The sequence below is a fragment of the Aquarana catesbeiana genome, linkage group LG07 (assembly GCF_042186555.1).
Source record: "Aquarana catesbeiana isolate 2022-GZ linkage group LG07, ASM4218655v1, whole genome shotgun sequence".
NCBI classification, from domain to species: domain Eukaryota; kingdom Metazoa; phylum Chordata; class Amphibia; order Anura; family Ranidae; genus Aquarana; species Aquarana catesbeiana.
Genome location: NC_133330.1, coordinates 328,842,013 through 328,858,388, shown reverse-complemented (window position 1 = coordinate 328,858,388; position 16,376 = coordinate 328,842,013). Strand labels below are relative to the sequence as shown.

At 41.7% G+C, this 16,376-nt stretch overlaps 1 protein-coding gene across 1 annotated transcript in view; it reads right to left on the bottom strand.

The window, feature by feature from the left end:
- DOCK7 (dedicator of cytokinesis 7) overlaps window positions 1-16,376 on the bottom strand; it is a 272,852-nt gene that overhangs the window by 120,459 nt on the left and 136,017 nt on the right. Inside the window, exons 15-19 of the mRNA XM_073593823.1 lie at window positions 13,498-13,615; window positions 9,118-9,188; window positions 6,247-6,385; window positions 6,038-6,139; window positions 2,578-2,664 (exon numbers count right to left, since the gene is read on the bottom strand). Of these exons, the coding sequence (XP_073449924.1) occupies window positions 2,578-2,664; window positions 6,038-6,139; window positions 6,247-6,385; window positions 9,118-9,188; window positions 13,498-13,615 (517 nt within the window). The remainder of the gene's footprint in view (window positions 1-2,577; window positions 2,665-6,037; window positions 6,140-6,246; window positions 6,386-9,117; window positions 9,189-13,497; window positions 13,616-16,376) is intronic.

Here is a 16,376-nt window from a genome sequence, read left to right as displayed (position 1 = left end):
AAGGGAGGGAGGAAGGGAGGGAGGGAGGAAGGGAGGGAGGAAGGGAGGAATGGAGGGAGGGAGGAATGGAGGGAGGGAGGAATGGAGGGAGGGAGGGAGGGAGGGAGGAAGGGAGGGAGGAAGGAAGGAAGGGAGGGAGGGAGGGAGGGAGGGAGGGAGGGAGGGAGGGAGGGATGAATGGAGGGAGGAATAGAGGGAGGGAGGAATGGAAGGAGGGAGGAAGGAAGGAAGGGAGGGAGGGAGGGAGGGAGGGAGGGAGGAAGGAAGGAAGGGAAGGAAGGAAGGGAAGGAAGGGAGGGAGGGAAGGGAGGGAAGGGAGGGAGGGAGGGAAGGGAGGGAAGGGAGGGAGGGAGGGAGGGAAGGGAGGGAGGGAAGGGAGGGAGGGAAGGGAGGGAGGGAAGGGAGGGAAGGGAGGGAGGGAAGGGAGGGAAGGGAGGGAAGGGAGGGAGGGAGGGAGGGAAGGGAGGGAGGGAAGGGAGGGAGGGAGGGAAGGGAGGGAGGGAGGGAGGGAGGGAAGGGAGGGAAGGGAGGGAGGGAGGGAGGGAAGGAAGGGAGGGAAGGGAGGGAAGGGAGGGAGGGAAGGGAGGGGAGTGTCATTTACCACTCTGTATACTCCCACATGTGTGACTCTATAGTCATGTGAGCTGCACAGATAAGAGTGGCTTTGTGAGTATGAACACTCTACTATATAGTATGTAATGAGAGATTTTCATAGTCTGGGTTTAATGACACTTTGGGGTGGATTTACTAAAGGCAGATAGACGGTGCACTGTGCAAAGTTCAGTTGCACTCTGCAAGTGTAGTTGCTCCAGAGCTCAGTAAATGATGGGAAGCTCTGCTGACTTGCATCATCCAAACATGTGCAAGCAAAAATGCTGTCTTTATATGTTCCTTGTCCGTGATTGGGTATTCTTTGCAAAGTAATAGTTTACCTCTTGTACTAAGCTCTGAAGCAAGTGCACAGTCTATTTGCCCATAGTAAATTAACCCCTTTAAGTCTTCAAATTGATTCTGTATCTGTTGAGGATACCCTTCACATCCAATAACTGGGCTGTACATTGGGCATTTATTTCTATCAAGTTGAAATTAAAGAGTATGCATTGCTCCTAAAAGGAAGAAAAAAAATGTAATTAAGAGAAACAAACCACGACTCCAAAGCAAAAAAAAGAAAGTATTATAAAAAGGAAAGAGCTTTGAGTGTTCAAAACTCAAGAAACCATAAATGTCTAAACCAACTTAACATATTAAAAATATATATTTTTATAAGCCAACGAACCCTTAGAAAACTACTACCACTGTGCACATATCAGAACTTTTAAAACATCAAATAAAAGTTCTTTGGCATCAGGTGATGTTACAGCACAAAAATTTTAGGTCCCGCAGCCAAGACTATATGTACAGTACATAATGGGGTCATCACATGACAAACTAGAGCAAAGGACCGGCAAGTATGTTCAGATCTTTAAATAAACAAGAGAGTGTTTGTTCGAGCTGATCCTCACGTTTAAAGTGAAGCCACTGTATAACCTTTCAATGCTTTGTTAATATCTCTCTATAAATCTCTTTATATATATATATATATATATATAAAGAGGGGGCTATAAATAATATTGAACCCTACGGACTAAGACTGGGATGCCATTAAATGTGATGTGCGTGTAAAGGCAGGTGTCCCAATACTTTTGGTAATGTGTGTGTACACACACACACACACACACAAAAGTATTGGGACACCTGCCTTTACACGCACGTCACATTTAATGGCATCCTAGTCTTAGTCCGTAGGGTTCAATATTATTTATAGCCCCCTCTAATGCCTGACCCCAACAATATCATGATCTAACGTATATCTTAGATTTATACGCAATATTTGTTTTCTTCCCCTGCACCAGAAGGAACCAAAGTTGCACCAAAGTTTTACTATACAGAGAAAATTTTCTCAAAGCAGCTTTGTTTAGGTTATATGATGTATGGTATAACTAAAAAGGCAAAACTTTTTCTTTTCTTTTTTTTTTTTTTTTTTAGTTTTGGATTGAGTGGATAGGGGCTAGAACCCTTGTCAGGGTTTTCTTGCTATCTGCATCCCCATTAGGGAAACTCACCTTCTTTGTTTTTTTCCTTTCTACCATTGTCACAGAGTGAAAGTAGAAGAAAAATCACAAATTTTGGGGTGTCACCAGAACAGGAATAGAGAAATCTTCCAATGGGGACACTAGTTCTGGTGACACCCCAGAATTTCCTCTTAGTTTCCTGTTTTGGCTATGGGACAGGAAGTGAAGGGGTATCGCCACAACGGGACATCGATAGCAAATGAAAATTGAGAGGGGGTTATAACCCTTCCTTACTCCATCCAAAATGGAAAAGAAAAGTTTTGACGACAGTACGACTTTAGGTTCTAAAGAATCATGGGGGGAGGGGCCTCGCAGTTGGAGTAAGTGACATGTGCACCCACAGAGTTCAAACGGAACCACTTAAATGAGTACTCTAGGGGTCCTAGAAATAAGTGTTGGGCTATCAAGCAAAACAGAGGAAGTTCAGTCTACATTCCATTATACATCGGTGTTCATTGAAACGTACCTGAGTGTGAACCGAAGACACAGAGACCACTTCAACATTGAAGACACCTTTGTGGTTATCCACCCACTTCATCCCAGGCAGAGGGACCTGAGGACATGCAGGAGATTAACATTAGACATTAAAGATAATTGTAGCTCCCGAGGAACAGAACTCTACTGCTTTCCTACAAACACTACAAAGCTGGCAGTGCTGAATTATGATTGACTGATAAATAACCTTTAAATCTCAATTAACTTATCCAAATGTCTTTTTTTGAACTACCAAACTGATAACTGTAAAAGAGACAATTAGGAGGTGTTCTGTAGTCCTAACATATTTCTCGTTCTTGGGCGACAATGCTGCTACTCCATAGACACAGAATGGTAACAAATTTACTTGCCGACCATGCTTTTTTCTGGCGGCCGCTCACATCTATTGGTGGCGGTGGATGCAACATTTTCCCACTGGATGTATTTATATCTTTTTCATCTTATATAATTTTTCCACTGGATATGGTTGATTATAATCGAGTTATGGACTGGAATCGTTTTGCACTTGGACTTTTGTTTTTTTCACTCATTTGTTTCACAATTTAAATTTTTGATCATATATTGTATTTATTGCATTTAAAGGTTTGTGCGTTCAATTGGTTAGGGTGTTATTTACATGCACACTTAGGAATTTGAACAAGAGCAACAATATAAACCCATTTATCAGAGAAGAATGAAAACTCCTCCTAAAAGCTTTAACCAGACACTGATAGAAGTCACAAGACTGCTAAATATATACTGATGATGAGAAAAGGTGTTTAGCGGTTTATATTTACTAAAATAATTGCATTTCCATATTCTGTGTACTGGGGGAGACCAGATATAGTGACTGCAGGCTCCTGGGTTTAGTAACACCTTAAGGCAGCCATATATGGATCGACATTTGGCCGGTTCAGCAGGGACAACCGGGCATTTGGATCCATGTATGGGCAAGGCTTGGTTGTTTTTAGATTGTAAGCTCCAACGATCAGGGCCCTCTGATCCCTCCTGTATTGATTTGTATTCTTATGCCCCGTACACACGGTCGGACATTGATCGGACATTCCGACAACAAAATCCTAGGATTTTTTCCGACGGATGTTGGCTCAAACTTGTCTTGCATACACACGGTCACACAAAGTTGTTGGAAAATCCGATCGTTCTAAACGCGGTGACGTAAAACAGGTACGTCGGGACTATAAACGGGGCAGTGGCCAATAGCTTTCATCTCTTTATTTATTCTGAGCATGCGTGGCACTTTGTCTGTCGGATTTGTGTACACACGATCGGAATTTCCGACAACGGATTTTGTTGTCGGAAAATTTTATATCCTGCTCTCAAACTTTGTGTGTCGGAAAATCCGATAGAAAATGTCCGATGGAGACCACACACGGTCGGAATTTCCGACAACGCGCTCCGATCGGACATTTTCCATCGGAAAATCCGACCGTGTGTACGGGGCATTAGTGTATTGCCTGCCCTCATGTTGTAAAGTGCTGCGCAAACTGTTGGCGCTATATAAAACCTGTATAATAATAATACACAAGTCAATCTACCCGAATGACTTGTGTACTACCAGCGTTTCGGGTTTTTCCCCACCAGGGGTGCCGGCAACACTAATTTATTTATTTATTTATTTCAGGTACTTATATAGCGCCATCAATTTACGCAGCGCTTTGCATATACATTGTACATTCACATCAGTCCCTACCCTCAAGGAGCTTACAATCTAAGGTCCTTAATTCACATTCATACATACCAGGGACAATTTAGACAGGATCCAATTAACCTACCAGCATGTCTTTGGAGTGTGGGAGGAAACCGGAGTACCCGGAGGAAACTAGGGCTGCAACTAACGATTATTTTCATAATCGATTAATTGGCCGATTATTGTTTCGATGAATCGATTAATCGGTTAATAACCTTAAAAAAAAAAAAGTGTGGTGTATAATTTAGTTAATATGTAAAGTTTTAAAAAAAGGCAATTTATTTTTAAATATCTTTATGCAGTGATAAATAAAATTAACCAACTATATGGTTAGGGAGCAAAATATCTAATCCACTCTGAGAATAACAGACAGAAGAGATATACTGTATATACTATTAGAGGAGAGATAAGAACGTTCATTCGATTTTCTAATCGTTAGTGGGGTCAAATCGACGTTCATTTTCAACCACAGTAATGGGAAAATTTGGAAATAATAGAAAACTTTGTGATGAAAGGAATTATCAGACAGTGTATGTGGTTTTCGTTCAGAAATTTCAATTATTTTAAAAACAGAATGTTAAAAACAAGTGAAAATTTTAAACGTTCTTTCATTCATCGAATGTAAAAAGATTTTTCATCTGAATATTCTCATCTGAAAATTGATCGGTGTGGCCAGCATAAGGCTTATGCAGCCTATGCAGTTTTGCTTTTGATCTGTTTCTGCAGTGCTCTTTGCTGTGCGTTTTGATTTTTGCACACGTGATTTTGCTGTGATTTGCGTTTTTGCATTTTTTTTTTGGCCAATTTGTTGTTGGGCAGATTAAAAAACACAAATTGCTGCAAAAATGCATTACATGCTTTTCTGCAGCTTCTCCATTGAAGTATATTGAAACAAAAAAAAAGTACTGTTTTGCGTTTAAAAAAAGTCACTGACGCTTTCCAAATACACAGCGGCTGAAAAAGACATAGATGTGAACGTGTCCCATAGGAAACCATGTACATGAACTGTAGTCTGTTTCTGCAAAAAGCACCAAAAAACACATAGATGTGAACCAGGTCTAAGACGTTTAGTAACATAATAGGGTTAAAAAAAACTAATATTAGCCCTTTATAATACAAAAAAGCAAATAATCACTACTGTAAGGGGTTCATTTCTCTTTTTGTACTATAAAGGGCTCATTTTAGTTTGTTTTTTAACCACATTATGTTACTGATCGATTATGAAAATAGTAATTGATTAATTTCATAATCGATTAGTTGTCGATTAATCGATTAGTTGTTTCAGCCCTAGAGGAAACCCACGCAGGCACAGGGAGAACATGCAAACTCCAGGCAGGTAGTGTCGTGGTTGGGATTCGAATCAGCGACCACTAATCAATGTGTTCTGACGGCGGGGAGGTCTCCCCGATACAATGGTTCAGTGGGAGAGGTTCTTCATCGAGTGTATGGATGGGGGAATGGGGTCATCAACCTTCTGGCTGAACAAGATAAAAAAAAAAAAAAAAAAAAAACATGACTAACTTATGGCCAGCTTTAGATTGGAAGCTCCTTGAGGGAAGGGAATGATGTCAATGTACAGAATGCAAAGCACGGCATAAAATTTCACAAAGCCATATAAATGCCTGTAATGTTATTAAAAATAATATTATACTGAAAATATAAAAGACATTAGAACATCATGCAACATGTTATATCTGTCTATATAGGAATCCACACCGAACACATAAATACATTACACACTGACCTCAGGGGAGAGCACAGAATAAGCCTGGGGTGGTTTCTCTAGAGAGACGGGAAGACAGAACTGTCCAGTCTTCAGGCGTCCGTTCTGAAGCATCGGAATCCACTGGGAAAGGCGAGAGAGGAATGAACGTTACATCTGAGCGCGCAGAATGCGGAGAAGTTGTATCCGATACCAATAACATAACTATCCTCCAAAAAAAACACTCATACCGTGTAACCCACGGGGGTTTCTAGAGGTGTGTTCTGTTTCTGTTGGCAGCTGACATGGTAGAAGGTGAAGAGCAGATGATGATGGTCGGTTAACGTGGCTGGCAATTTGATCTTTATTTCTTCGTGGAAATCTGGAGACCTGCAACAAACAGAACAAAAATAAATAAATAAATAAATATAGGTCCTCAGTGGGTGAGAATTCCACAGCTCCCGGGTGGGACTCCCCCGGCGATATCCCCATTTGGAAATATTGCCATATTCATTCTTAGCGTATTTCTAAGCATTGGGTCCCTTAGGTGGCCCTTGGGGTCAAGAAAAACTTTTATGAGACACGTGCATGCTGCATACTCGATGTTTTACCTTACAGGTATTCATACGTGCATCTACTTCTGTGAACAGAGATTCACGAAACGCGTCGTTTTTGGATGCATTTTTTATGTAATCTTGTATTGACAGCTTGATTTGTAAATGCCAATAATAAAATGATATTGATATGGATAAACTACAAATCCACTTGCTATTATTATATCCTCCTTTTTATGTAATGAGATATTTATTAATAAATACCAGTTATTTATTTATTGGTCGTATGTGTTGCGCCTCATTTAACCGCTTCAGCCCTGGAAGATTTGGCTGCTGAATGACCAGGCCATTTTTTTGCGATTCGGCACGGCGTCGCTTTAACTGACAATTATTGCGCGGTCGTGCGACGTTGAACCCAAACAAAATTGACGTCCTTTTTTTTCTCCACAAATAGAGCTTTCTTTTGGTGGTATTTGATCGCCTCTGCGGTTTTTATTTTTTTGCGCTATAAACAAAAAAAAAGAGCAACAATTTTGAAAAAAAAAACAACATAATATTTTGTACTTTTTGCTATAATAAATATCCCTATTTTTTTTTTTTTAAAAAAAAGCAAATTTTTTCTCACTTTAGGCCGATACGTATTCTTCTACATTTTTGGTAAAAACAAAAAAAATCGCAATAAGCGTATATTGATTGGTTTGCGCAAAAGTTATAGCGTCTACAAAATAGGGGATAGATTTATAGCATTTTTATTATATATATTTTTTTTACTAGTAATGGCGGCGATCTGCGATTTTTATCGTGACTGCGACATTATGGTGGACACATTGGACACTTTTGACGCATTTTTGGGACCATTGGCATTTATACAGCGATCAGTGCTATAAAAATGCACTGATTACTGTAAAAGTGTCACTGGCGGGGAAGGGGTTAACACTAGGGGGCGATCAAGGGGTTAACTGTGTTCCCTCAGTGTGTTTCCAACTGTAGGGGGAGGGGACTGACTAGAGGAAGTGACGGATCGTGGTTCCTAGCTATTAGGAACTCATGATCTGTCACTCCTCACAGAACAGAATAGGGATTTATGTGTTTACACACACACACACAAGTCCCTGTTCTGTCTCTCGTGCCCGGCTGTCATCACGACCATCGGCCACAAGAATCGGCACCCCCGCAGTGCAGCGCCTGCTATCCCGATAGCCGACGTACAGCTACGATGGTGAGCGGGATCGTGCCGACCTGCCGCAGTATAACGACGGAGGATGGTCGGAAATCTGTTAACCACTTCCAGCCCAAGGACGTCATTGACTTTGAGTGGGGATATCTGAATGATGGGTGCAGCTGCAGGCATCATTCAGATATCATCTTTTACAGCCGGCAATTCTGTGCACCGTAAGAACAATCATAGCGGCAGTTCACCAGGCGGCGGGAGAGGACAACCCCCCCCCTCCCTCCGCATCCCCTCTCTTCCCACCACCTAAGGTGGAGATATTCTGTAGTCCAGCAGGGGAGATCTCTGGCAGGGTGGAAAACAAGGCTTGGGATTTCAGTGCAGCAGAGGCCGTGTGTTGTCAGCTTAAAGAGGGAGTCCACCTAAACCGCCCAAAAAAAAAAATATTAAAAGTTAGCAGCTACAAATACTGCAGCTGCTGACTTTTAATACATGGCCACTTACCTGTCCCAGGGGTCCAGCGATGTCGGCAGGGGACGCCGAGAACCCGCTCGGTTCTCGGCAGTTGCCGCCGCCATCCTAGTTGGGGGAATCAGGAAGTGAAGCGTTGCGGCTTCACTTCCCGGTTCCCCATTGCGCATGCGCGAGTCGCGCTGCGCATCGTAACTGGTCCCCGCTCTCTCCTGGGAGCTGTGTGTTTCCCAGGAGACAGCGCGGAGGGACAGGAAGAGGCATAGACTCCCATGGGAGTCTATGCTGGAAGTGGGTGCAAATACCTGTCTTAGACAGGTATCTGCACCCCCCTCCCCCCTGAAAGGTGCCAAATGTGACACCGGAGGGGGGGGAGGGTTCCGAAAAGCGGCAGTTCCATTTTTGTGTGGAACTCCGCTTTAAAAAGGAAGTTAGGAGCTCACTGCCAGTGAAGGGTATTGTTCATACTACAGCATACAAAGACATTTTAGACAATTCTGCTCTTCCAACCATTTGGCAACTATTTGGGGAAGCTTTTTTTTTTGGCGCCCCTGCGTACAAAGCCAGTTCCATAAAGACATAGTTTGAGGAGTTTGATGTGAAGGAACTTGGGTGTCCTGCACAGAGCCCTGACCTCAAGCCTACTGAACACCTTTTGGGATGCATTACAATGCCGATTGTGAATCAGTTCTCCTCATCCAACATCAGTACCTGACCTTACAAACGGCCACACATTGCCATAGACACCCTCCAAAATCTTGTGGAAGCCCTTTCCATAAGAGTGGAGGCTGAGAAGGATCTCCATAATCTCCATAATAATGCTTATGGTTTTTCGAAAGGGATGTATAAGATGTCCTACGGGTATGATGGTCAAGTGTCCACAATTATTTTTGCCACATAATGTAACATGAACATGGGAAAGTCACCTATTGTGGTAGACGACCGCAGTATAGGATTCTTTTGAAAATTCTGGGCAGCTTGATTTTCCAAAGATAACCTGAAAGGGGAAATGGAAAGGACAATGGTTAATGAAGAACCCAACATAATACATATGTGTAGTTTCTGATGCCAGAGTAGTCAAGATCTCTAAATAACCATTTTATCTCAGCTTCTTGTGCTGGTGTGGTGGTTTCCAGACCAGACAATGAGAATAAATGTTTATCCTCACCATGCATTATAGGAATATGTGCACCATTAGTAACATGTTGCTAGGTCTATCCTCCCTTGCCTTCTACCCTACTAAGTGTTGGCTACAATCCCAGACTGGAGATACTCAGAAAAAGGTCACATATAAGTCTATGGTGGCTCCCTGTTGACCAAGGCCAGGGCAGAAGATGACTCTGGAAGACATCAACAGGGTATGGAATGTGGAATGTGGAATGTGTGGAATTTCAAGCTCTAAGTAGAACTCCAAGCACAAAAAAAATGCATTTAAATATATTCCTCAAGCGTACGGATGGGAACCCCCTTCTATTGCTGTCTTACTGCCATTATTGTCATGCTATGTATTTGCATGTGAATGCCTGCAACACAACATGCCTGTTTTATACACGCTGGGTGCACGGGTCATGTACATTCACATCACCCATCTCTTATTTTATTACTTTCAACGGTCTGAAATCTCCTCATTTGGATGCATATCTCTATAGAGAAGTACAGTTTATTGTCAAAAGTATTGGGACACCTGCCTTTACATGCACAAAGGCATCCCAGTCTTAGTCCGTAGGGTTCAATAATGAGTTGGCCCCACCCTTAGCAGCTATAACAGCTTCAACTCTTCTGGGAAGGCTGTCCACAAGGTGTAGGAGTGTGTCTATGGGAATGTTTGACCATTCTTTCAGAAGCGCATTTGTGAGGTCAGGCACTGATGTTGGACGAGAAGGCCTGGCTCACAGTCTCCGCTCTTATTCATCCCAAAGGACTTCTATCGGGTTGAGGTCAGGACTCAGTCAAGTTCCTCCACCACAAACTCGCTCATCCATGTGTTCATGGACCTTGTTTTGTGCACTGGTCCAAATCATTTGGTGGAGGGGGGATTATGGTGTGGGGTTGTTTTTCAGGGGTTGGGCTTGGCCCCTTAGTTCCAGTGAAGGGAACTCTTAAGGTGTCAGCATACCAAGACATTTTGGACAATTTGATGCTCCCAACTTTGTGGGAACAGTTTGGGGATGGCCCCTTCCTGTTCCAACATGACTGCGCACCAGTGCACAAAGCAAGGTCCATAAAGACATGGATGAGCGAGTTTGGAGTGAAGGAACATTTGATCATGTGCGTGTAAAGGCAGGTGACCCAATACTTTTGGCAATATAGTGTAAGTCATGTATAGACTTTTTCTATGATGCCGTTATATTCATTTGTTCCAATAAAGAATTTATTTTTCAACGTAAAAATACGTTCCTCAATAGCCACAAAATCCACTTTATACTCAAAGTCCATTTTATGTGCACCAAATTCTGATATTAAACTTGTAAAAGTACCAGTGACATCATCACTGTGCTGAAAGCTACGCTGTGGGAGGGGCCCAGCAGGCCCCACCCACTACAGGCTGCCTGCAGAAAACTACAGGAGGGGGCGGAGACAAGACCGGTCACCCTGCAGAAGGTTAGAGAGCAGCAGTGAGCGGTCTTTACTACAGGAAGTCTCACACCGGATTACTGCACAGATCTGGAAGAAATACACAAAGCTCTCCAAGATCCAAGAAGAATACACACGACTCTTGTATGTGGTCAATATTTGCTTATCCTGGAGTTCAGCTTTAAAGGGTTACTAAACCCTCGTTTTTTTTTTTTTTTGTTTGTTTTTTTTTAAATAACAAAAATATCATACTTACCTCCACTGTGCAGTTCGTTTTGCGCAGAGTGGCCCCGAACCTCGTCTTCTGGGGTCCCCCGGTGGCGCTCACGGCTCCTCCTGGCATCCGGAAACCCCCCTAGGAGAAGAGCTCTCCCAGGGGGTTACCATGCGGGCGCGCTCCCGAGTCCAGCATTTCCATAGACACAAAATGCCGGACTCGGCCCCGCCCCCCGCGTCATTGGATTTGTTTGACAGCAGCGGGAGCCAATGGCTGCGCTGCTATCAATCTATCCAAGCAAGAGCCGAGAACCCCGGCCAGAGAGGTAGAGGGCATCTCTGCCGTGGGAAAGAGGAGTAAAACGGGGGGGCTGCTGAGTGACAGAAGTTTTTTCATAGGATGAATTAAGGTGAAAAAACACGAGGGTTTGCAACCCCTTTAATGTTGATTAGCGGGTTGGGAAGGGTAGACAAGAGCAGTTGTTAATAAAAGTACACTTGTCCTTTAAAACGGTTGGGACTCAAAGTCATTTGTGTCTATCTTGCCCACTGGGAGCAATGACCGGAAGGAAGATAAGGATAAGAAAGGGCAGATATTAAATTCTTCCACATTTGTGTGACTGTTTAGGACATGAGGACACCATACATTGTTTTTATCTACAAAGTGTTATCTGGTGCAATGACTTTGGTGTTATTCTTGGCAACATTCTTCATTAAATGGAATACATTTTCAGACGTATTTCTATTTACCAACTTATTTTTTAATCCCAGTACAAAAAAATATTTTTTTTTTTTTCTAAATTTCTTTTTAATTGTGTCATATAATGTACCTCAAGATCCTACACAATCTAACTACGGTGTGTATGGAGTTAATTGTCCCTGTTCCTCCCCTTACCTAATCTATAAGGTTGATTTCTTTATTTATTACGCCTTTAATATATTGATTAGGGGATGAGTTTATTTGTGTTTGGATCAGAGTCTGAACCTGCCTGAGCTTTCCAGCCAGAAGGCGGTCGCTGCTCACCGCCAATCATAAGCAGCTTATCACTGGTGGTATTGATGGCTTTCTGGCGGGATAGCTCAGGTGGGTTTGGACTAGGTTCTGACGCCTGAGCTCATCCTTTTTATTGATGCAATCAAAAGGAATCTTAAGAAAAAAAAATCTATTATATATCAATTACCTATTATTATTATTATTCAGGATTTATATAGCGCCAACAGTTTACGCAGCGCTTTCAATGATATCTATATCTATATACCTATCAATTATATCTATTATATATCAATTATCTATTCATCTATCTGGATAGCTCAGGTGGCTTTGGACTAGGATCGGTCATCTGAGCTTATCCCTGAAACTGATGCATGAAGTGTCTTTATGTGATAATAAAAAAGCAAAATTGTTACAATAAAATGTATCTTATTAAGAACAAAAATGGGGAAAAAAATTATTGTATATCTATCAATTATCTATCAATCTATCTAGATCGCTCAATTGGGTTTGGACTAGGATCGGGCACCCGAGCTTATCCATGATATTGATGCATGAAGTGTTTTTACGCGATGAAATTACAAAATATTTACAATGAAAAGGAATCTCATTAAGAAAAAAAATGGAAAATAAATAAATTAATAAATATCTGAGCTTATCCCTGATATTGATGCATGAAGTGTCTTTATGTTTTAAAAAAAAAAGCAAAATTGTTACAATAAAATGTATCTTATTAAGAATAAAAATGAAAAAAAAAAATGTTGTATATCTATCAATTCATCTAGATAGCTCAATTGGGTTTGGACTAGGATCGGACACCCGAGCTTATCCCTGATATTGATGCATGAAGTGTTTTTTACGCAATGAAATGACAAAATAGTTACAATCAAAAAGGAATCTTATCAAGAAAAAAGTTGAAAATAAATAAATAAAATTATATAACAATCAATTATATATCAATTATCTATCTCTCTATCTAGATAGTGGAAGAGGGTTTGGACTAGGATCGGACACCTGAGCTTATCCCTGATATTGATGCATGAAGTGTCTTTATGCGATGAAATAACAAAATATTTCATTTTTATTTTATTATATCTTTTTAAGAAAAAAAAAATCAACTATATATTAATTATCTATCGATCTATCTGGATAAGTGACGCCTGAGCTTATCCCTGAAGTACATTATATATATATATACACACATACATACAAACACACACTATATATATTGTATTTCAGGGATAAATATATATATATATATATATATATATATATATATATATATATATATATAAACACATACACTTTATTTTATTTTTTTTATTAGTATTATTTATTTTATGTTTTATTTTTTTTTGAGTGAGTAGTTATTTGGGTTTCCACAGCCATTTATCTTTAGCTGGTGATTCCAATATGAGCAGCCAACAGCTGAGAGTACAAGTCATACCCTCCTATTCCCCAGCCTGCGCGATGATCTGTAGGGGGGGGAGGGCCGATTTTTATAGCCAGAAATTGTTTTCCTTACCGGCATGGCATTGCCTGGGTCTTCCCCACTCATGAACTGCACCTTCACCGTTATGTTCCTTGCAGATCCTTGGCGATTGGCAAAATTAAGGCTTTGAGGGTAGACATACAGGAGGTTTCTACAGGTGGGGGAATAAAACAGAATGATCAGGATGAGAACACTACAAGGGACAATTCAACCATCAAACAGTGATTTCCAGGGACAATACTGCACTGATGTTACAATTCTCAGCCTATCCTGGTCAAAACTGTTTCTAACTACAAAACACGCTCTTGTGTTTGCCCTCTGATTTCTACTTGGAAACCTTTGATAATAGCAAAAACCTGACAGAGGTTGTAGTCCTTTCACACTCTAATAAAAACTAGATGGCTTTCCCCTTTAAGCCCGGTGTGTGTCAGACAAAGTGGTATCCAAACCTTCCCTTCAGGCTCTGTTCACACTTGTGCAACTTTGAACACAAAGTCGCAGCCCGTTTCAATGGCACCCGTTCACATCTTTGCAACCTTGAATAGGTTCCTGCACTACTTTGATGCGACTTAAGCGCCAGACAGTGAAAAAGTCGCATTCCAAAGTTGCACTGGAAGCGTGAACAGAGCCTCAGTCTCGCACAGTGGAACCGGCTCCTCTCCTGGACTGAAATTGCTTACATTAAAGGAGTAACCTTTTAGCCACTGGAATATGAATGGGACCACATTCATTTTAAATAAACTGCCCATAAAATTTAAAAAAAAAATGTAATAAAAGGGCTATACGTAGCCTAGAAAAGACCAGTTGAGTCCATAAAATGCTGTAAGCCAAGCTGCACATGGAGAACAGAGCACTAGGTGGCGCTGCTGGCCTCTAATAACACCAGAGACATAGTGTACAGAGGAGAAGAAAGAGAGAATAAAGGGCACAGCCCAAAGATAACCGTAACCCCCCATATGAGTCACTTCCTTCAGTGTATAAGGGGAAAGATTTTGAGTCCATGATGTCAAAAGTCAGGACAAAACAATCCAAGAAATCCTGTATGTGCAATGTGTCATGAACACAGCGTTACAGAACACACACAGAAAAAAATTAAAAATAAATAAATATAAATATATGAAATAAATTGCTGAAATTATATATCTCATTGCAGATATACAGTATCTCACAGAAGTGAGTACACCCCTCACATTTTTGTAAATATTTTCTTCTCTCTTTTCATGTGACAACACTGAAGAAATGACACTTTGCTACAATGTAAAGTAGTGAGTGTACAGCTTGTATAACAGTGTAAATTTGCTGTTCCCTCAAAATAACTCAACACACAGCCATTAATGTCTAAACCGCTGGCAACAATAGTGAATACACCCCTAAGTGAAAATGTCCAAATTGGGTCCAAAATGTCAATATTTTGTGTGGCCACCATTATTTTCCAGCACTGCCTTAACCTTCTTGGGCATGGAGTTCACCAGAGCTTCACAGGTTGTCACTGGAGTCCTCTTCCCCTCCTCCATGAGGACATCACAGAGCTGGTGGATGTTAGAGACCTTGCGCTCCTCCAACTTCTGTTTGAGGATGTCCCACAGATGTTCAATAGGGTTTAGGTCTGGAGACATGCTTGGCCAGTCCATCACCTTTACCCTCAGCTTCTTGGAGGTGTGTTTGGAGTCGTTATGTTGGAATACTGCCCTGCGGCCCAGTCTCTGAAGGGAGGGGATCATGCTCTGCTTCAGTATATCACAGTACATGTTGGCATTCATGGTTCCCTCAATGAACTGTAGCTCTCCAGTGCCGGCAGCACTCATGCAGCCCCAGACCATGACACTCCCACCACCATGCTTGACTGTAGGCAAGACACACTTGTCTTTGTACTCCTCACCTGGTTGCCGCCACATACGCTTGTCACCATCTGAACCAAACACATTTATCTTGGTCTCATCAGACCACAGGACATGGTTCCAGTAATCCATGTCCTTAGTCTGGTTGTCTTCAGCAAACTGTTTGCGGACTTTCTTGTGCATCATCTTTAGAAGAGGCTTCCTTCTGGGATGACAGCCATGCAACCAATTTGATGCAGTGTGCGGCGTATTGTTTGAGCACTGACAGGCTGACCCCCCCACCCCTTCAACCTCTGCAGCAATGCTGGCAGCACTCATACGTCTATTTCCCAAAGACAACCTCTGGATATGATGCTGAGCACGTGACCTCAACTTCTTTGGTCGACCATGGCAAGGCCTGTTCTGAGGGGAACCTGTCCTGTTATACCGCTGTATGGTCTTGGCCACCGTGCTGCAGCTCTGTTTTAGGGTCTTGGCAATCTTCTTATAGCCTAGGCCATCTTTATGTAGAGCAACAATTCTTTTTTTCAGATCCTCAGAGAGTTCTTTGCCATGAGGTGCCATGTTGAACTTCCATTGACCAGTATGAGAGAAGGAGAGCGATAACGCCAAATTTAACACACCTGCTCCCCATTCACACCTGAGACCTTGTAACACTAACAAGTCACATGACACCGGGGAGGGAAAATGGCTAATTGGGCCCAATTTGGACATTTTCACTTAGGGATGTACTCACTTTTGTTGCCAACGGTTTAGACATTAATGGCTGTGTGTTGAGTTATTTTGAGGGGACAGCAAATTTACACTGTTATACAAGCTGTACACTCACTACTTTACATTGTAGCAAAGTGTCATTTCTTCAGTGTTGTCACATAAAAAGGTAAAATAAAATATTTACAAAAATGTGAGGGGTGTACTCACTTTTGTGAGATACTGTAATAACAACACACTAGTGCAAGATAATAGATTTTAGTTCAGGAAGCAAAACTTAAAGAAGATTTAAGATCTCTCATCATTTTCATTTTACAGTTCGGTACCTTGTGAGACAAAGCACACGTAGTACTTTGTCCCATG